The sequence below is a fragment of the Hibiscus syriacus genome, unplaced genomic scaffold (assembly GCF_006381635.1).
Source record: "Hibiscus syriacus cultivar Baekdansim isolate YM2019G1 unplaced genomic scaffold, ASM638163v2 tig00112249_pilon, whole genome shotgun sequence".
Classification (NCBI taxonomy): Eukaryota; Viridiplantae; Streptophyta; class Magnoliopsida; order Malvales; family Malvaceae; genus Hibiscus; species Hibiscus syriacus.
In genome coordinates, this window is record NW_024063281.1 from 977,274 (window position 1) to 1,000,110 (window position 22,837).

General features: G+C 36.2%; 1 protein-coding gene and 1 pseudogene across 2 annotated transcripts; one reads left to right on the forward strand and one right to left on the reverse strand.

Annotated features, from left to right (window-relative positions):
* Positions 1 to 4,484: 4,484 nt before the first annotated feature.
* LOC120176583 lies at positions 4,485 to 7,043 on the reverse strand (annotated as a pseudogene).
* Positions 7,044 to 14,415: 7,372 nt separating this feature from the next.
* Positions 14,416 to 22,826, forward strand: LOC120176543 (methionine--tRNA ligase, chloroplastic/mitochondrial-like). Of its 2 annotated transcripts, XM_039182962.1 has the most exons (13): positions 14,416 to 14,421; positions 17,827 to 18,146; positions 18,836 to 18,979; positions 19,065 to 19,214; positions 19,466 to 19,633; positions 19,715 to 19,839; positions 20,021 to 20,114; positions 20,540 to 20,638; positions 21,000 to 21,180; positions 21,285 to 21,400; positions 21,913 to 22,068; positions 22,279 to 22,407; positions 22,505 to 22,826. In XM_039182962.1, exons 2-13 carry the CDS (start codon positions 17,832 to 17,834, stop codon positions 22,676 to 22,678), a joined length of 1,851 nt encoding a protein of 616 aa, XP_039038893.1. In that variant the 5' UTR covers positions 14,416 to 14,421; positions 17,827 to 17,831; the 3' UTR covers positions 22,679 to 22,826. The 2 variants fall into 2 exon arrangements, with proteins under 2 accessions (XP_039038893.1, XP_039038892.1); XM_039182961.1 differs by lacking the exon at positions 14,416 to 14,421 and having other exon boundaries at positions 17,797 to 18,146.
* Positions 22,827 to 22,837: the final 11 nt, after the last annotated feature.

Here is a 22,837-nt window from a genome sequence, read left to right on the forward strand (position 1 = left end):
TTAGCTTGTTGCTCAAGGTATCTTACGCTTTCAGTTATGGAAGCATGTGTCAATATATTTGTGCTCTACTAACAAACCAGCACGTGTCAATATGAAAAGCACTAATAGAAAAGGAAAAATTAATACGACAATGAAGTTTAGATAAAATTAAGATGGAGGATTCGAATGTATATATTCTAATTTCATTTTAAATGAATTTTGAATTAAATTTTTTAAAATTATTTTAATTTAAACTTATCCATTAATAAATTTTGTTAAGGATTGTTATAATTTAAATGATTTAATCGTAATTGTACTCAGGAGAACTTTATGATTTTTGAAGGGATTAAACTGAAGTTTATTTTTTTTGGTCAAAGACCAGTTCACCATTGTGTTACTTAAAACTTTGCAATTATTAAGGGACTTAAACTATTATTATTATTATTTTCATTTTTCAGGACCACCTCCGTGCATGCCCCTTTAGACGCGCCCATGCTCATAGGTCCTTTGGAAAAAGAATAATTTAATTTATATTAATTTCGAGAGTGCGTAATTAATGATTTTAATATTTTTCTTTAATTTTATATAATTTTCACTATACAACAATAAATTAAATTTTTAAATATTTTTTTGGCAAGATAAAATCATTAAAAATAGAAAACAAATCTAAATTATAATGAAAGTTTACAACTACACCCCTAAATTAAAACACATAATAAGAATAATTTTCTATATTCATTAACACAATAAATTAAGCACTTAAGATCACACAAGGACATAGAAGGAAAAAGTTGAGAATATAGACGGACGTAAGGTTTTATGTTGGGGAGCGAACTTGAATTTATAAAATTTTAATGGGGTGAAAACATATTTTCAATAGAAAATATATAGAAAAAATCTTAAATATATTGTAATTTTATATTTTTAAGACTGCCCCGCCTAGGTCCATCCCTAGTTAAGAACCAAACCAAATAAACTCGAATAAAATGTAGATACGAACATATCTGATTGCATCGACAAATAAACCACAAAAGATATTAAGTTATTAAAAGACTACCGACAAAACGTAAATCAAAATCAAGTGACGTAAGAAAACTATCCACGAACGTAAATCACATATCCAAATACAGTCGAATAGTCCAAAGTAGAGAAGATCAACAAGATAACAAATGAACTTCATTTTAACTAGTCATGGTCATGTCAAATCTAATTTTGAGAAAAATTATAAATAAAAATAATGATCAAATGATCGAAAAATGTGTCAAAAAGAGGAAATGTGTTATAAAAGTAAAAGAAAAGAATATGTCATTATGGCAGAACTATTAAAAATTAAAAAGTATACGATATAATAAAATAAAGAAAAAACAATAAATATTAATGATCTATAGCCAACACCAAAATTAGTACAACGATGATTACAAACATAAAAAGGAAGAAAAAAAACTAACGCCGGTAAAAGAAAAAGAAAAATTAAGGTTGAAAACCTACAATTAAAAGATATTAATTACAAAAAAAAATTAACACATATTTTATACATTTTGTAATTGTTGAAGGTTAAATTGTATACCTTCTATAAATGCTTAAGGCTAAATTTGTTTTTTTTTTAAAGATTGTTTTGTATTAATGAAGTGGATTTAATACAAAACGGTCATCGGCTCAACATTGTTAAAAAACCTCCCTAATCCTAAGTGGAAGAAAAAGAATACCCGAGACTGAAAAAGTAAGGCTAAATTTATTAAATTTTCATTTAGGTAAAAATTGATATGATGTATAAAATTTTAGGACTAAATTTATTGTTATGCTAATCGAAATATATAAAATTGACTAAAAACAATATTATTTTTTGATAGTATAGGATGATTACAAGGTAGTATTTATTTAGAATATTTCTTAGTTGTTGATAATGCAAATACGCTCTCCAAATGTAGCTACTCAAACTTAAGATGTTTAGGAAGAACAACACTCTCTATTACTTCCGAGGCCACTCAATAGATTTAATAAAAAACGACATTGTTAATTGTCCTTAATTGATCATTTTCAAAATTGTATGGGAATAAATCGGTATTTTAAAGTATTCTTGACACAATCTTTTTTATAAAAAAAAAACAAATTAACTTGTTTAATAGATGACTATTGGTTTAAAAAATTAATTGCACTATATGTCCCCAAATTATGATCTTATTCTAAATTACTCTCTAAACTTTTGGAATTCTAAATTCATCCCTAAACTATAACCCTGATTCTAAATTAGCCCCTAAACTTTTGAATATTCCAGTAATTCCCCCAAGATTATTCAAAGATTTGGGAATGAAATTAGAACATTCAAAAGTTTGACAATCAATATAGAATGAGGGTCATTGTTTGGGGATGAATTTGAAGTTTTTAAAAGTTTAAGGACCAATTTAGAACAAAAGTCATAATTTGAGGATAAAATCATAATGTTCAAAATTAAAAAAAAAACACTATATTATTCGAATTTGGATGTAAATATATCGATCTCGAGTACTAGTCTAATAGGGGAATGTCCGGTCTTTTTAGTTTTTCTTTATGTATTTTAAGATTTTGGAGGATTATATCCTAAACGTCAATTTTAAATTAGACAATTCGGGTTAAAGTAATTACGTTTGTACTATGTGTGTATTATCAATAAGTTAAGAAAAAATTTAAACAAACGCTATTTTATAATCATCTTATACTATTAAAAAAATAAACCGGACATGAGAGTTCAATCTAATCAACCTAATTTTAAACAAGACCCAATCTGACATGAACATAAAAATAGCAACTTAAACACATTCGAATTAGATTTGATGCACCATACATCCTCAAATTATGAATCTCATTTTAAATCGATTCTTAAAGTCTTGAATATTCTAATTTTATCTCTAAATTATGATTTTTATTCTAAATTTGTCCCTAATCTTTTAAACATTCCAAATTCATCCCCAAACTATAACCATCATTCTAAATTGGTCCCCATATTTTTAATGTCCCAATAATGTCTCCTAAATCATTCAAAAGTTCAAGGATGAAATTAGAATATTTAAAAGTTTGGGGATCAATATAAAATGGGAATCGTAGTTTAGGGGTGAATTTAGAATGTTTAAAAGTTTGAAGACCGATTTATAATGAGAGTCATAGAATGAGAATGAAATTAAAATGTTTAAATGTACAAAGGCCAATTTAAATTGAGATATATAATTTAAGGATGTGTAATACAATTAACTCTTTAATTTAAACCCGAAACTGACTCAAACACGAAACAATCTAATTTAAGTATGAAATAAGTCGAGCTCGAAGTACTAAAATATAAATTGATCTAAACCCATAATGACCAAAAAGAAAACATAACAACTTAAATTCAAAATGTTCTAAACTCGAAATAATTCTAAAATTGTAATCGATTTAAAAATTGTTACCCGATTATAAGATGTTTTATTGAATTTTTCTATTATTAAAAGTTACAAAATGGTCTTTCGATTATAAGACGTTGCTTTGTTAAGTTTCTCGACTATTAAAAGTACAAAATAGTCCCTATGACTATTTATTCACATGTTCCAAACTCGTCATTTTCTGTTAAAAAATGAAGACAATCCGGAATACAATATCTGAAATAGTCATCTGACTATTCACGTGTTCCAAACATGTTGACTGGGATGCGATAGAGATTATGGGGGTTAGATTTTATCATATCTCGGTCAACATGTTAACATCTAGCTCAGAGTATTATCAATTTTTCAACAAAAAATGATGAGTTTGTAACATATAAATAGTTGGGTTATCATTTAATAACTTTTAATAGTCAAGAAACTCAACAAATTAACACCCTATAAATGATGATCATTTTGTAACTTTTAAGAATTAGAGATTCAATAAAATAATACCTATAGTCGAGGGACCATTTGTTACTTTATCCTAAAATCTATTACTCGATTCATATTAACTTGACCATCTAATTAGTAAATTTTCTTTACATGATAATTTAAATATATATAACATTTATGTTAAAATATGTGTTGAATACAAAACACAAAAATGAATTTGAAAAAAGAAACCACACAAAAATAAGTAACAAAACAACATAATTGCAAATAACCGGAAATTCCACACAAGGCCATGGAACATACTTGGATAACGCTTAAGCTCTCGCTGGACGAGATCGAAGGGAAAGGGACGGTGGTGGAACATGGTGATAGAGTTTGAAGGTCAAATTAAATTTTAATCTAAATTATAGGAAGGAGTTTAATCAAGAACATTCAAAAATATTAAAATTTAATCTAAATTTCTAAAAAATTTATGGGGACCAAACTATTTTTTTAAAAAAAGTAAGGGTTTATATTATAATTTTTAAAATGTTGGGGGGCCATGGCCCTTCCACCACTGGGTAGGGACAAGGCCATGGAACGTACTTGGATAACGCTTAAGCTCTCGCTGGGCGAGATCGAAGGGATAGGGACAGTGGCGGAATTTGGTGATAGAGTTTGAAGGTCAAATTAAATTTTAATCTAAATTATGGGAAGGAGCTCATAATAAACCTGTAAAAAATTCGATATTATTTTCCAGCGAATTTATCTCCTCACTCTATTTATAGAGAAATTTACAAAGTATCGTTCGAGTTTCGATAGAATTTTAAAATAAAAACACTTTGGGTTGTCAAAAAAGGTCGTTTGAAAGGGTGAGTTAGTACGAAATCGAAGAGTTTGAGTATGGTAAGTGTAGGGGTTCGAACACCTAAGTGCAAACTCTTCGATTTCCCATGAACTCACCATTTCAGATAATCTGGGGAACGAAAACATACCTTCCCCGAACAAAGAACTAGTCGTCTAATGCCTTTTTCAAGGTCTTGTCAAATCCTTCATAGCCTTGAACGTCGTTGAATTCCGATGATTACGATTTGCAAAGCAGGTTCTTCGGTGACATTACGATCAACGGCTTACGGAATTCCCTGTGCATCTACAGACGAAAAACCATGTATGTACAATCCGTGTCGGGTACGAACTCGTGTCCGACACTTTTTTCCACGTTACATCGTATAAGCACGCCTCTAACTCACCTGTCGCCTTATATCATGGAAGTAATTTGCAGGAGTTGTAGCATTGACAACCTGCCAGTTGCATTTCTGTATTTGCTTTCTATGTGTTGGATGCATTTCAGGGATTTCGTAAGGATTGTCATCGGTCATTTGTTATTATCGGTATCGGATATAAACTCGTATTGCACAGACATGTGATATTTTCAACATTCAGTTCCGAATCCGAATTAGATAGATTGTCGGATCTGAACCTGGAGGAGTCATTCGAGTCTATTGCTCGAATGTCCAGGACCTTGACCATCATAGCCATGAGGAAGTAGTACTACAAGCCCCGTTTGCCGAATCCACTTAGCCTCTCCACTGCTTAGAAACTGATCAAATATAACCTGAGCACCATTAGAAAAATCGCTAAATTGAGCCCCCACAGAACAATGGCGTCCGGATTTTCCATCGAGTATCCTAGCTCGAACCTGAGAAAACCGAATTCTGAACGAGGGCTACCAACATTAACATATAACATCAGAAGTATTTGCTTCTACGTTGAACACATATTAAGATATAGATGAACATCCATACCCGAAAGTCAAAAATGAACACTAAAGTCCAAGTAACATAGTTTCAGATATACGGGAAATTTTATACCTGTTACTCACACTAAAGGGCAACAAATTCTGCCGGCTTCTAGCATGCCGATGACTAAATGTGCCACTTTTGACATCTTGGCCACAGGATGTGCATCCCGGTATTTCGAATTCGGGAAAGTTGTTCGGCCAACTTGAATCCTTTCAAATTAGTCGAAAGCCAGTCCCTTCTTTGCAGAGCATAATCTTTAGTTACCTCTCCGGATTCCAAAAGCTTGTTTTTATAAATTTCAAGAAAGGAGGGATGTTTTTGAATGACTTTGTACATGTTCGGTTGCGTGAAAAATGGCTCATCAATCTCGTTCTGTCCAAATCTACAGTAACACACAATATCAACGACAACGTAGGAATGGAAAGTCCGACAACATTGTACTGCAAGCTCGCATACGTGAACGACCACCTCTATGTCGTCACAGTTAACAGAAAATGGGAGCAATTTGCAAACATCAGTACAATACTAGAAAGATCACCCAGCCCTCGGATCAGTCGTAAGTGCCACTTGATTGTTCACTACAATGTGTATAGTCCCACCAGTTGTGTAGCTTAGTAGTGCAGTAAGGTATAGAGTTTCATACACCACACCTTGTACAGCAAAACTTTCATCCCCATGAATCAATGCGGCCATGTTCTTAATCCGATCCGAGTCATTTGTAAAGTATCACTTTGCTCAAGTCTATCAAGAATTACGACGTGAAAGTCCTTATTGTAGAGCATATGCATCGGAGTTTCGATCTTTTCTCTTAACAATTACATTTCTCCCATTCGTCGATGTGCATAAACTCGTACCCGATGCTCCCACAATATGCTTGCTCGAGACGGGTTAATAACGACCTGAGATTCCGAAACTGTTTATTTTCAGATAAAACCCAGACACACTCCATACACCATGAAAAATTCGCGATCGAGATCGATTTCGGTGAAATCATTGAAAGCAAACTCATCAGGGATTTCCCTTTCTTCCAAATCAAGGGGCCCTAATTTTGATTTTAGGTGACCATTAACAAGGTAGTCGCTTACAAGCAACATCAAACGCATCCTCTCTTGTATAGTTTGGCCCGAAACTCCGGCCGGCCCGATGCCTGTCCAACGAAATTTCTGAAGAAATGATCCCAGCTTCATCGACACTGTTCAGATCAGATCCCCTGGCTCTTTGAAGTTCTTCCAAGTACACACTACTCGTCCCATCGAGAAAGCTATTGGCGAGCTTCGAAATCGGCACGGATCGTAGAACAGGTGAGGCTTTTTTCCTTCAGATTGAAGAAGACAGTGGAATGAAAAGGCCGACTTTATAAACGAAAGATTCGTCTTCTTATTGCATATGATCCACCCAGGGAAAGAGGAGTTCGGGTAGCTAATTATCCCATATATGAACTTGCTCTAAACCAAGCCATTACTTGTGACACAGGGTATCCAAAAATAATTGCTCACTGGTTAGATAGAGATATTAGAAGAAACTCAAAAGTATTAAAAACAAACAGTAATTAACTGAATAACATGCGGTGATAGTCTAACTAGTTATTCTCAACAGCTTCGCCATCAAAGACAAATTGTTGAAAATGAGTTCGACAGTAGGAGACACGTGTGCCATGTGGGGTGGTGAGCGAGACAAGGAATCACCTTTTCTTTGGATGTGTGTATTCGACCACCATTTGAGAAAAGATTTTGACCTTTGCAATCGGGGGAGACAGGTGTGTCCCTGGGAGCTTGATCTCTCTGAAACTGTCACGATTCTTAGGGATATGTCGCTCCTTGCACTTACTTTTAAGCTTGTATGGAATGCATTTGTTTACTTTATTTGGGACAAGCGTAATAGGAGAATATTTAGGAAGGTAGTTAGGAGTAAGGATGACATTTTTAATATAATTAAACTTACTCTTCAATACAAGTTACACTATAGGAATATCAGTAAGGTGGGGTTAGTGAATTATAATCTTTATATAGAATGGGGATTATTGGATTGAATATTGTGTTTTAGTGGATACTCGTGTTTTGTTGTAGCAGCTTGCTGTTTTTGTAACTCCTCAAATTCCGAGTTAAAAGTTTCGGGTTTTTCAACGGGTTTTGGAATAAAATTTCGTTAGCATATGATAGGCTTGACCCAAGTACTAGGAGCCCAATAGGAGATAAAGAGGAAGTCTTTAATCATGGAACAAAGGAAGGAGGACTAAATGAGTAAATAATCCATTTTTTCAAAACAAAGCTAAAATCCCATTAATTAGGATGATATCACGTCTTCTTTTTCATTCCACCTTTGTATCATCCTCTCCACTTGTTCATCTTCCTTCTTCCCCAAGAGCAAAGCAAAGTTTTAAACTTTAAGAATTTTTAAGCACACTCTGAAGTTTCCAAGGTTAGAACCTTAATCTACTCCTTCCAAGCTTCAATTTAAGCCCTCCTTTGTAAGTTTTGGTTGAGGTAGTCAAACATGGGTTTAGTGGGGTTTTACGTAACCTTACGTTACTAGCCCGTTTTTTAGATATTTGAGTTGTAGAAATTATTTCTAGTATTGTCCTAAGTTTCAAAATGAGTTAACATTTGTAATAAATTCTTGTAGTATTGTATAGTTATTATCGTGGCACTGAGCTTGTGAGCTCAGCATTTAGAATTTGTTTTCGTACTTCCGTCAATAGAGGATTGAAGAGGAGCCTATTGCACATATACATTTTAGATCAGTCATCTTTCAGAGTATGTCGAGTCTTTTAGAGGACATGTATTAATGTGGACCTTGTATTAATTTAAGTCATAATTTTGTTTTTATTTAAAACTCAGTGTTTGTATTTTGTATGTATTGAGAGCTTTCCATATTTTGTAAACATTGATTTATGACGTTTTATTTCGTAATATGGTGAATTATATATTGATGTTTTACGAATGTTTTGAAAGAAAATTTTGGGTTAGACACTTTAGTAGTCCGTGTAATGCTTTAATTATATGATCTTTGAGTTGTACCAAATTAAGGTGTTACATTTAGTGGTATTAGAACGTTAAGTTTAGTCTTTTAAAGGGCCCGTAGAATAGGCTCACTAGGTGTCTGTATGAGTACATCCCCCTATAGTGTCAAGAATTCTTAAGTCTCTAGAATAGCAATAATGACATTTGTTTCCTTTCTAACTGCAGACTTACTTTATGACCTGTAGCATCGCTCCTATTCACGAGGGTAGGAGGAGAGTCGTGCCTTCCTCACCAATGACGAGTTTATCCCGGATTCTGGGTATAAGATACTGGGATACGCAAGAGTCAATGAAGTAACTTTCTTCGAGACTTAACCTCGACCCTTAGACAGATAGTTCAGGTCATTCCTAGTGCATCGCCATGCCACCTCCCCAACCGTACCTCCAGTCTAGCCCGTTAGAGTGCCTCAATAGTCCTCAGTAGAGATACTATGTTGGTACAAGTCTACCGAATTTTATGGATCTAGGGACGACGACCCCATCTCAATAGATCAGTGGGTTAGAGACACTATCCGTACATTGCGTCACCTCACCCCTAAGGGCAAGTTAGAGTACGTCACCGTTATCCTCAAGGGTGATACGATTGATTAGTGAGAGACAATAGAGATGAAGATGGAGCCAAAGAGTCTCACATAGGAGTACCATATGGATGAGTTGAGACACTAATTTCTGCATTTAACTTAGGGCGACAGAACTGTACTTGAGTATGAAAGGGAGTTCCTCATATTGAACCATAACACACCATAGCTAGTGGCGACCAAGGCTTACCATTGTAGGAGGTTTATTAAGGGCCTCCACCTGGATATTTTTACTCATCTGGCAGCTAACCCTCCTTGTATCTTTGTAGAGTTGATTTAGTAGGCGAAAATGTTGAAATTTCCACAAGACAAGGTAGGCACCAAATGGTGCAATTTTCAAAGGCAGCTGGAAAAATGGTTTTGGGCAATTAATATTGTCAAATTTAGGTAACCAAATTGTTGAAAAATAAAATGGTAAAAGCTTAAATTTAGTCATTATAATTTAGGGTATTTACAAATTAGTCCTTAAGACTTCAACTATAAATACCCTAGCTCTTTTAGCTTCAAAAACCATCCCAAAGCATTCTAGCTTTCTTCCAATACTAGAGAATTTAGAGAGTTTCTTGAGAGTTATTTTTCTCCTTTTTATCAAGAGAGAATTATCATTGTTTTCTCGTTGGTAGATAGAGAGAAGTTGTAATTCCTATTTTCTCATAGTGAAATTCTTCTACCATTGCCCGTGGTTTTTTACCCTATATTATTTAGGAGTTTTCCACGTAAATTCTGTGTCTCTTTTATTTTCTCAAATTATCAGTTGCGATTTTGCTCTATCCAATAACCGTCTTCCGCAACAATTTGTATCCGAGCCAGATTAGAGTGTGTAATATTTGTTTATTGTCTTTGTAGTTGCCACCAAAAGGTGGATCCTCCAACATAAGAAAGTAAGAAGTTATTACCCATTCTTTGAAGGTTCCAGAGAACTATTCACGATAGTGAAATAGTGGGAGCTATCCGTAAAAGAAGCTATGGCAACGAAATTTGATATTGAAAAATTCAATGGGAGAAATTTCTCATTGTGGAAATTGAAGATGATGGTCATCCTGAGGAAAGACGGTTGTCTAGCAGCTATCAGTGAAATGTTGGTAGATTTCACAAATGACAACAAATGAATCGAAATAGACGGGAATGCAATGCCAAACTTTCATCTAGCATTAGCAGATGAAGTATTGTCAAGCATCGAGGAGAAGAAGACAACTAAGGAGATATGGGATCATCTCACCAAATTGTACGAGGCCACATCGTTGCACAATAAAAATTTCCTTAATCGGAAATTGTACACTCTTCGGATGTCGGAATCTACTTCAGTAACGGAGCACTTAAACACGATGAACACTTTATTTTCTCAGCTTACATCTTTAAGATGTACAATAGGAGAACAAGAACGTGTTGAACTTCTACTTCAAAGTCTACCGGATTCGTATGATCAACTTATCATCAACTTGACAAACAGTAATGTCACCAGTCTAGTCTTCGATGACGTTGCAACTGCTGTTCTACAAGAAGGAAATCGGCGCAAGAACAAGGAAAACAGACAAGTAAATCTGCAACAAGCAGAAGCGTTGACAACGATAAGAGGGAGATCAACAGAACGTGGCCAAAGCAGCAGTCACAAACATGGTAGATCAAAGTCGAAAAGCAAGAAGAATTTAAAGTGCTAAATAAAAACTCCAATCCGTAAGGCAATACTACAAACACTTCAGATGATGGAGATGCTCTATGCTGTGAAGCGTCAACCACCGTGGAAGGTAGAAAGAGATATGCAGACATATGGCTCATTGATTCAAGAGCAACATATCACATGACCTCAAGAAGAGAATGGTTCTATCATTATGAACCTGTCTCAGGAGGATCTGTGTATAGTTGCAATGATCATGCCTTAGAGATCATTGCGTGGGAACCATCAAATTGAAGATGTATGATGGAACAATTAAAGTTGTTCGAGATGTGCGGCACGTGAAAGGCCTGAAGAAAATTTTATTATCCTACGGATTGTTGGATAATAATGCAAGCAAGATTAAAACACGGAAAGGAATCATGAAGGTGTTCCGTGGAGCGCTTGTGGTGCTGAAAGGTGAAAAGATAGTTGCAAACTTGTACATGCTGAAGGGAGAGACTTTGGTAGAAGTAGAAGCCTCTGGTGCCTCATGTAGTTCAGATTCGGCAATGATATGGCATCAGAAACTTGGACACATGTCAGAACAAGGAATGAATGTCCTTGTGGAGCAAAAGCTACTTCCAGGCTTAACAAAGGTATCACTTCCTTTGTGTGAGCATTGCATAACAAGTAAGAAGCACCGGTTGAAATTCAAGACATCAAATTCTAGAGGCAAAAGTGTTCTAGAATTGGTTCACTCTGACGTATGGCAAGCACCAGTTACATCCCTAGGCGGAGCAAAATACTTTGTCTCATTTATTGATGACTACTCCATGAGATGTAAGGTGTACCCTATTAATAAGAAGTCAGATGTGTTTTTCACTTTCAAAAACTTCAAAGCGCGGGTGGAACTTGATTCTGGAAATAAGATCAAGTGTTTCAGAACAGATAATGGAGGAGAATACACAAGCAAAGAATTTGATGACTTTTGCAGGAAAGAAGGCATCAAAAGACATTTCACAGTGGCGAACACTCCTCAATAAAATGGAGTGGCAGAGCGGATGAACAGAACCTTGTTAGAAAGAACAAGAGCAATGTTTAGGGATGCAGTCCTAGAAAAATCATTCTGGGCAGAAGCAGTCAATACCGCCTGTTATTTGGTGAATCGAGCTCCATCAACTGTAATAGAGCTGAAGACACCAATGGAGATGTGGACTGGTAAACCAGCTGATTATTCAAACCTCAATGTATTTGGGAGTATTATGTACGTGATGTACAACTCCCAAGAAATCTCAAAGCTGGATCCAAAATCCAGGAAATACAAATTCTTGGGGTATGCTGATGGAGTCAAGGGGTATCGCTTGTGGGATCCCACTGCCCACAAAGTGATCATCAGCAGGGATGTTATCTTTGTAGAAGATAAACTACAAAGAAAAGAAGACGATGATAGCACTGAAAAGTCATAAACTACACAGATAAATGTGGAAAAGGAGGTTGAAGAAGGAGATTCTTCTGAAGCAGAACCATCACATGATGAACAAGAACCAGAGAGTTCTGAAGCTCCAACAACTCGTCAATCAGATCGTGTGAGAAGACGTCCCAATTGGCACTCAGATTATGTTATAAAAGGAAATATTGCATAATGCCTTTTAACAGAGGAAGGTGAGCCATCAATATACGAGGAGGCAATAAACAGCTCAGATGCTTCACTATGGATGATGGCGATGCAAGAAGAAATTGAAGCCCTTCATAAAACTAATACATGGGACCTTGTGCCACTACCACAAGGAAGGAAGTCAATTGGTAACAAATTGGTCTTCAAAATTAAGCGAAATGGTGACGATCAAGTTGAGAGGTATCGTGCAAGACTGGTGGTAAAAGGATATGCTCAAAAAGAAGGTATTGATTTCAATGAAATATTTTCTCCTGTGGTTCGACTAACAACAGTTCGAGTAGTCTTGGGAATGTGTGCTACATTGAATTTATATCTAGAGCAACTAGATGTTAAAACAGCTTTTCTTCATGGAACTCTTGAAGAAGAAATTTATATGCTCCAGCCTAAAGGTTTTGAAGAAGAAGAAAAGAAGAACTTGGTTTGCAGGTTAAACAAATCTCTGTACGGTCTAAAACAGGCGCCGAGGTGTTGGTATAAGAGATTTTATTCCTTCATTATGTGCCTTGGATACAACAGACTTAATACAGACCCTTGTGCTTATTTCAAGAGGCCTGGTGATAACGATTTTGTTATATTGTTGTTGTATGTGGATGACATGTTGGTTGCAGGACCCAACAAACATCATATTGAAGAATTGAAGGCACAACTGGCTAGGGAATTTGAAATGAAGGACTTGGGATCAACAAACAAGATTCTAGGGATGCAAATTCACCGAGACAAAAGTAATAGGAAGATTTGGCTTTCACAAAAGAATTACTTGAAGAAGATCTTATCACGATTCAGCATGCAAGATTGTAAGCCAATTTCTACCCCTCTTCCTATTAACCTCAAATTATCCTCCAGTATGAGTCCTAGCAGTGAAGAAGAGAGGATGGAGATGTCTCAAGTACCGTATGCATCAGCAGTGGGAAGTTTAATGTTCGTTATGATATTTACAAGACCAGACATTGCACAAGCAGTGGGAGTGGTTAGTCGGTACATGACGAATCCAGGCAAAGAGCATTGGAATACAGTAAAGAGGATCCTGAGATACATCAAAGGGACCTCAAATGTTGCATTATGTTACGGAGGATCAAACTTACTAATCAATGGGTATGTAGATTCTGACTATGCAGAGGATTTGGATAAAAGCAAATCTACTACAGGATATGTGTTCAAAATTGCTAGTGGAGCTGTAAGCTGAGTTTCAAAATTGCAGTCAGTTGTGGCTACATCCACAACAGAGGTAGAATATGTAGCAGCTACACAGGCCAGTAAAGAAGTAATTTGGTTGAAGATGCTATTGGAGGAGCTTGGGCACAATCAAGAGATGTTTCTCTGTTTTGTGACAGTCAAAGCGCCTTGCATCTAGCAAGGAATCCAACATTTCATTCAAGGACAAAACACATATGAGTTCAATACCACTTCATTCGTGAAAAGGTGGAAGAAGGAACAATAGATATGCAGAAGATCCATACCAAAGACAACATAGCAGATTTCATGACGAAGGCGATCAACGCTGATAAATTTAACTGGTGTCGATCCTCCTGTGGCCTGTCAGAAACATAAACAACATGAAGGTACAAGGTAGAAAGAATGGTGTGAAGATATGATTGTTCCAATCAAATCTTCAAATCTTCAAGTGGGAGATTGTTAAAATTTCCACAAGACAAGGTAAGCACCGAATGTGCAATTTTCAATGGTAGCTGGAAAAATGGTTTTGGGCAATTAATATTGTCAAATTTAGGTAACCAAATTGTTGAAAAATAAAATGGTAAAAGCTTAAATTTAGTCATTGTAATTTAGGGTATTTACAAATTAGTCCTGAAGACTTCAACTATAAATACCCTAGCTCATTTAGCTTCAAAACCATCCCAAAGCATTCTAGCTTTCTTCCAATACTAGAGAATTTAGAGAGTTTCTTGAGAGTTATTTTTCTCCTTTTTATCAAGAGAGAATTATCATGGTTTTCTCCTTGGTAGATAGAGAGAAGTTGTAATTCCTATTTTCTCATAGTGAAATTTTTCTACCGTTGCCCATGGTTTTTTACCCTATATTATCTAGGGGTTTTTCACGTAAATTCTGTGTCTCTTTCAAGGGTGATACGATTGATTAGTGAGAGAGAATAGAGATGAAGATGGAGCCAAAGAGTCTCACATAGGAGTACCATATGGATGAGTTGAGAGACTAATTTCTGCATTTAACTTAGGGCGACAGAACTGTACTTGAGTATGAAAGGGAGTTCCTCATATTGAACCATAACACACCATAGCTAGTGGCGACCAAGGCTTACCATTGTAGGAGGTTTATGAAGGGCCTCCACCTAGATATCTTTACTCATCTGGCAGCTAACCCTCCTTGTATCTTTGTAGAGTTGATTTGGTAGGCGAAAGCATGGAAAGAGTTCTGAGTAAGAAAGCTCATACAGCGAGCAGTTCGATGGGTCTGAATCGGAGAGCTTGAGAGACAACTAGACTATCTCAGTCATTGATAAAGCGGGCCAATGGTCTTCATGGTTTATGGAGATCATCACTAGGTCACTCTAGAGGAGCAGTTCAAAGTTCAGACATCGAGGTAGGTATGGTCCTTGTAGAAGAACCTTATCATCAGTTTATGGATCAAGAACTAATAAGAAAAAATGGACTTCATCCTACCTGATGTGCTCGACTTATGGTAGAAGACACCCCGGGGAGTGTTATCGAGTGTCTGGAGGTTGCTTCAACTGTGGTTCATTAGGACACTTTGTTAGAGACTATCCCAGAGCTCAGAGCACAACTCCCGTATCGACACAAAGGTCAGCACCATCTGTTTAGCGAGGACGAGGGTCCTCGAGGGGTAGCGAAGCTGTTTCAGGATAATTCAATAGGGGTACCACCATATCAGAGACTGGCTTGGAGCCTAAAGTGGACCTCACACTAGTATGTCGTTCGAGCACAAGAGGAGTGTGATGTTGCAGATGTGATCTCATGTATATTTACAATGTTCTCCATTCTAGTTACTGCATTAGTATATCTAGGTTTCACTCATTCCCACATATGTTATGATTTAGTCCGAGAGAGAAATATCTCAACCATGATTTAGGGATAAGGGTCAGAGTGTCTAGTCCCCTAGAGTTAGACATCTTGGTTAATAAGATTCACCATCGATGCCCCGTAGAGATTCAATGTCAAATATTCCTAGTCGACTTAATAGAGTTATCGTTTCAGGAATTTGATGTGATATGCATAGATTGCCTTTCAGAGCGCAACACTAGTTTAAAATGCAAGGCAAGACAACTTAAACTCTAGAAGGATGATGAGACCAAGGTAGTGATGATTAGTGAGAGGTCAGGTTGTAAGATCAAAGTCGTCTCTACGGTTGTAGCTTAGAGATTGATGAGTCAAGGGTGCGAAGCCTTTTGGCTCACGTTGTAGACACTCGAGTTTCAGTTTCGTTACTTGATGATATTCGTACAGTGCGAGAGTTCTCCAATGTGTTCCTTAAAGATTTATTAAAGATTTATCGGGTTATCACATGATCGGGATATCGAGTTTAGTATTGAGGTTTGTCAGGTTCAACTACGGTTTTCGTTGCTCCCTATCGTATGGCACTGACAGAGTTAAAAAACCTAAAGAATCAGATCCAGGAGTTGTTGGAGAAGAGTTTAATCTGATCTAACATTTCAACTTAGGGAGCGCCAGTTCTTTTCATCAAGTAGAATGATGGATCAATGATGTTATGCATCGACTATCGATAGTTGAATAAGTAGACTATCATGAGTGAGGATACCGACATAGCCAAGACAACATTAAGACGAGGTACGACCATCATAAGTTCCTCGTGATGCCGTTAGGAAACATTAGGTACCTACTTTTAGCGAAAAATTCTTTAGGCACTAAAATGTTTTTTTACGCAAAGTTCAGGCACTTATTTTTGTATTAAGCCTTTTTTTATTAAGCTAAGGTGATTATAAAGTAGTATTTGTTTTAAATACTCTCAACCATTTAACAATGAACGCTCAGTCACCTTGCTATAGTCATTGGTGTTCAAACCCGTGACCTCTAGGAACAACAATTCCTTTAACCACTGAAGTTAAGTTGATTTGGCCATGCTTGTTATAAATTTAAATATTGATTATATTATTTAATTTAATGAATAAATATGAATAATGGAAACTAAATTAGTTTTCTTTGGTATAATATAAAAGTTAATAATATTTAACAATTGATCATATTGAACAAATTTAACGGTAGAAGAGAGTGTTGTTTTCTCTAAAAAATTTATATTGAGTAAAATTATATCTACATGGTGTGTGCTCATTGTCAAACTATCACCTCTATTGTTTTTTTCCCATTAGTCTCGGGTGATTATAAGATAATATCCTATCGAAAGATTCTCAGCAATTTGACAACAAAAGTTCATCACCCTTTACAGTCTTTAATACTCGAACCCGTAACGTCTAAAAATAACAGCAATCTCTTTAATCATAATTCGTTCAACTATCACCTCTATTGTTTGAATCTAAACGCATTCTATTTTTTATTATATTCTCGTCATTGTAATATTTAATCTCATTATTATAGTAAACACGTTCAAATATTATATTTTTCATGTAAATTTAGAAATAGCTGCTATGATTTTTCTTTGTATAATTTTTCAATTTGATTTTTATTTTGCATATGTGTGTACGTTGTGTCGGATGTAAGTTTTTATCTTAAATTCGGGTTTGATTAAGTTCAGATGAAGAGAATATACTTCTCGAATTGGATCAAATTTAAGTACAGATGAAGAAAATATGCTTCTTGAATCGGATCAAATTTAAGTATTGGTGAAGAGAATATGTATCCTTCACCCGAGTCCGACCTAACCCGAAAATTTTATACCCTCCATCCGATCCGACCTGACCCGAAAAATATATATCATTCACCCGACTCCGTCCCGACTTGAAATTTTAGAGTATAAATCAGACTCGATCCGACCCGGTATAAACTAAGGACTTAATTAAAAATAACAATAATTTTTAAGGAAATTATATTATTATCCTAGAGTCGGAGATTTTCACCCTCCATCCAAACCCGACCCGATCTCATCCCTTAAAAATTCATCCCGGCCCGTTTTGAATCTATTTTTTTTAAATCCAACTCTATTAAATCGGATTAGATCGAAACTCGACGGATTCAAATTAAATTGCCATCTCTAGCCCATACCCCGACCTACTAGCCTCCTAAATATAATCCAACTCTAATCCCAAGAATGGTGCTTAATGAACCCCAATATTTAACCAACCCATTAAGCCCAATAATAGGAACTTCGATGGCTCAGCTGAATCCAACCCACTCAACTTCTCTTCTTCAGTTGCTGCGTTGTCTACCTCCCTTATTCCATCTCCAAACCTTTTCTTTTCGACAGTTTTAAGAGAAGAAATGGCAGTAGCAAGGATGAACGTCAACTGTTCGATACAAAGCAGCCTCTCGTGTATATTAAAGCCATCATCTTTCTTCAGTTTCAGAACTGCCCATTTCAAGAATCGTCTCTATCTCCCTCAAAACAACTTCGTTTCCCCAAAAAGATCATTGCTGTGTACCTGCTCAAGCAATAGCAACCAGGCTAATGCTTCCCAAACTGGAGAGAAAGCTGAAGCTTTTGTTATCACCACTCCTCTTTATTATGTGAATGCCCCTCCTCATATGGGTAGTGCCTACACTACTATTGCTGCTGATGCCATTGCCAGGTTTCAGGTATTGTTTAATGGTGTCTTTGGTTCAATCAGAGTCGAACATAGGATTTTATATTAGTAGACGAACTTATTATAGAATTTTAGGGCCGAAAACAGATTATGAACAGAAGATATAAAGTTTCATCCCTGGTTTCAATGGGGTTCAGTTATTGATAATGTGTACTGGAATTTGTTATTATGGTTACCAGTATATATAAAGATCAGCTAGACCATAATTGTTGCTGATGCCATTGCCAGGTTTCAGGTATTGTTTAAATGGTGTCTTGGTTTCAATGGGTTTCGGTTAATGGTATTGTGTAATATACTTATTCTGGGTTAGAAATTTGATACTGGGAATTGTTTCGCACCTCTTGAAATTTTGTAATTTCGTACTCAAGAAATTCTAGTATAACTTCTTAAGTTTGTAACCTGACATGAAATCTTGCATTCGTCCTTCTTATCAGTTTGCATAAGAAAAACTAGACTAGTTCGGTTGTTGGTTTTGCTGCTTGTTTGTTTCTTAAGAACCAATGTATTTGTACATGTTGCAACTATGTTACAATCAGTATTGGCGGCTCCTATGTGGTTATTAGTTTGCATTCCATGGTTTTGCTTTATAACAATTTGTTAGGAAGAGAAAACATCTGAATATCCCACTTGTTGTTGAGCTGCAAAGACCCCTTTTGATTGTTTTCTTCATATATATGGCAGAGGCTTTCAGGAAAGAAAGTCATATTTAATACCGGAACGGATGAGCATGGTGAGAAGATAGCTACAGCGGCATCCGCTGCTGGCTCCAGCCCAAGAGAGCATTGTGATGTTATATCTCAAGCTTATAAAATGTTGTGGAAAGATGTAATTCTTTTAAATTCCCTTTTCTTGACCCAATTAATTGAGATTTTGGATTTTGTTATGATTGTCAATGTTTTCCTGAATACAGTTAGATATAGCTTATGACAAATTCATCCGTACGACTGATCCAAAACATGAAGCAATTGTCAAGGAGTTCTATTCTAGAGTTCTTGCCAATGATGACATTTACCGGGCTGACTATGAGGGTCTGTATTGTGTCAATTGCGAGGAGTATAAGGTTGTACACCACATTTCTATTTGTTTATAGCAACTAAAGTGTTCATATATTTTAGTGTGGACTAAATCTTCATTAAAGGGCACATTTCTTTTATGCTTCGAGCGGAAAACATTAAATTCTTTGTTTGATAATTTCTAGAGGTTGATGAGATTACATGGTTTGAATAAAGCATCGATATGCGTTTGCAGCATCTTTTCTTGCATTTCTCTTGGTTATTTTACTTAAGAATGGCTTGTTGTAACATTATGCAGGATGAAAAAGAGCTGCTCGAAAACAATTGTTGCCCTACACACCTAAAGCCATGTGTTCCTCGCAAAGAGGATAATTATTTCTTTGCATTGTCCAAATACCAAAAATCGTTGGAAGAAATTTTGGCACAAAACCCAGATTTTGTCCAGCCTTCATACCGATTGAACGAGGTGAAGCAAAGTACAACTATTCTCTTTTTGGGATAGAACGATGTTCATTGCAAAACTCATTGAAGTGATAAACTTTTCCAGGTGCAAAGTTGGATAAAAAATGGCTTAAGAGACTTTTCAATTTCCCGAGCAGCTGTGGATTGGGGTATTCCGGTTCCCAACGACAATAAGCAAACTATATATGTTTGGTTTGATGCACTCCTTGGGTACAGTTGAAACCTATTGGATTTTATGGTTTAATAGCTGCAGAAAATATTGAAAAAGAAAACAACGAAAGAACCGACAATGATCAAAGATTCTGCTTATTACTTGATATCTGCTTGTTATGCATTGCAGATATTTTTTGTTGAAAAGGATTTTAACAAGTACAACTTTTTTCTAAAACAGCTATATATCGGCTCTGTTGGAGGATAAGGATCAACCTAACTTACAAACCGCTGTTTCTTTGGGTTGGCCTGCCTCGTTGCACTTGATTGGAAAGGTATGAAACTTATCAACATGCCAAGAGTTATCATATGCACTAAAATATTTGATCTCCTATTATTGGTTTCCTTTGATTTTTTTTCCGATTTCCATCCGTTTGGAAAGCTGGTTGTCACATTTTCCAAGATGTTTCCCGAAAACTTCTTGCTCATCCTCATGCTGCCTCATTGCACTGATGTTTCCAAGTATCGATTTACTTCGACTAATCATTGTTGAAAATGATGACCCTTTTACCCTTCTATTTCATGAACATAGATCTTGAGATTATTTCTCAGCTGCAGGACTAGTTATAAGTGGGAGCACTTGTATCGATTTTATAAAGTTATTGCCATTTTTAAATGTTACTCGAATGAATGAGTACATTTCCCCTTTGAATTATAAAGAATTTTGACATTTCTTTCTTTTTCTGTTCTCTTTTTGTAGGATATTTTACGTTTTCATGCTGTTTACTGGCCAGCTATGCTGTTGTCTGCTGGGTTGAGTCTCCCTAAGATGGTGTTCTGCCATGGTTTCTTGACAAAGGTACTTGAACACCACGAAGCTTAGCCTATTGTTTTCCGTTTTAAGTCGGTGCAAAATATTCGAATAGTAAAAATTTAAATGCGATTCATGGAATTGTTTTCCATTTTTAGTTGGGGCAGGCAAAATATTCGAATGGCAAAACATAAAATGAGAACTTCATGAAATTGTTTTCCTTCTTAAGTCGGTGCATATACGTACTCACTAACTAAGCTGCTTATTTAGCCTATATGCTTTGGCCTGTGGTTATAATTTCCATGAGAGCAAGCAAATTCTTTTAAACATATATATATGTATGTATGTATTTCTCTCATATACGTAATTTTATTTCATGCAGCAATGCTTTTTATTTTGAAAATTATAGGATGGCTTGAAGATGGGGAAGTCGCTAGGGAATACGATTGAACCAAATGAATTAGTGCATAAATTTGGTGCTGACGCAGTCCGGTACTTCTTCCTGAGGGAGGTAGAGTTCGGAAATGATGGGGACTATTCCGAAGATCGTTTCATTAATATTGTCAATGCACATCTTGCCAACACAATAGGTAAGTTTCGTTTACTATCAGTAGTTTTTAAGCAGCTTTATTGTTTCATTCTTTAATATTCGTAGAACCAGATTGATACGCATACGAGCTTGACTACATCGCAGGAAATCTTCTCAACCGCACTCTTGGACTTCTTAAGAAGAACTGCCAGTCGACTCTAGTGGTTGATTCAACTATTGCAGCCGAAGGAAAGGAATTTAAGGATACCGTTGAGAAGCTGGTAAGGTTTTTGCCAATCTAATGCCATATCTTTAGCAATTGGTAGTAGTTAGTTTCCCATGTTACTCCGACTTCACATTTTTCTTAAAGTACCTATTTCCGAAACATATTCGAACGTAAGTATCAGGTATGATTCCCCAAATAGATAGGGAAAAGTTGAAAATTTGAGCATACCAGCATTGGAAATTACTTATATCCGACACTCGATTTGAAAAACAAGCAGATCATAGACGATTTCTTCAGAAAATCTTTGGATTCTTCTCTTACTACGTTTGCCTAGTTTAGGAATGACTCGGTTTTTGGTAATGAATTCTTGGATTCTTCTAATGGTAATGAATATTGCCCCCAATATTCAACTTCGGAAACTTTTTGGTTAAATTTCTCCTCTTATGATTCTTCGGTTTTGTTTTGTCCTTCTTTCTTTTGTATTTCTCCTTCCTTTAACTTTCCGACAACGTAAACGGCATCTTTTAGGTCCATTACTGATGCATTTCTGTTCCATATGTTATTTAGGTCGAAAAAGCTCGTTTCCATTACGAAAATCTGTCCCTTTCATCAGCTTGTGAAGCTGTGCTAGAGATTGGCAATGCTGGAAACTTGTACATGGATAAGCATCAACCATGGTCTCTTTTTAAGCAAGGAGGCGACGCTGCTGAAGCTGCCGCAAAGGTTCTTCTGCCTTCATTTATGTATCTTTACGTACAAATATTTCACACTCTATTGTTCCGATGAAGGGTTTTTTTACTCGAAGCACCGGCGTTTAACACCCACGTCTGTCAGATATGGACACACGCGCCAAAGTCCGAGTAACATAGATTTTGCAGGATTTGTTTGACCAATTCTATCTGAATGCTTTTATCTGTTCTGATATTGGGACAGGATCTTGTGATCATACTCGAAACAATGAGGATTATAGCGATTGCTCTGTCACCGGTCGCGCCTAACTTATGCAGGCGGATACATTCACAGCTTGGCTACTCCGAGGACCAGCTTGATAACCTAAACTGGGTACACGCACTCGCTCTCGTTCTCTCTTGATATGTATGCATGCCGACTTGCATAAGTTTATCGTCATATTAACTGCGCCGAATGTCGGTAACTGCAGAGTGAAACAAAGTGGGGTGGACTAAAGGGTGGTCAAGTGATGGCTCATCCTCAGCCAGTCTTTGCAAGAATTGAACAAATAAAGGAGGATGACAATGACGGGGCTGAATCGCCTAAGAAGGCTGTGAAAAAGAAAGACAAAAAGAAAAAGGTTCAAGGGGTGATAGAAGCCTAGGGTTTCCGATTTCGAAGGATTCTTTGCCTCTTTATCTCATTCGGTCTTTAGTCCGTGTTGGATGTAAGTACTTATCCGGCACGGCTGTATTCATTTCTTTCTGTGATTTTTCCATAGATTTAGAGGGTCTTCGGAGGATCATGTATTTATGTTGGACGT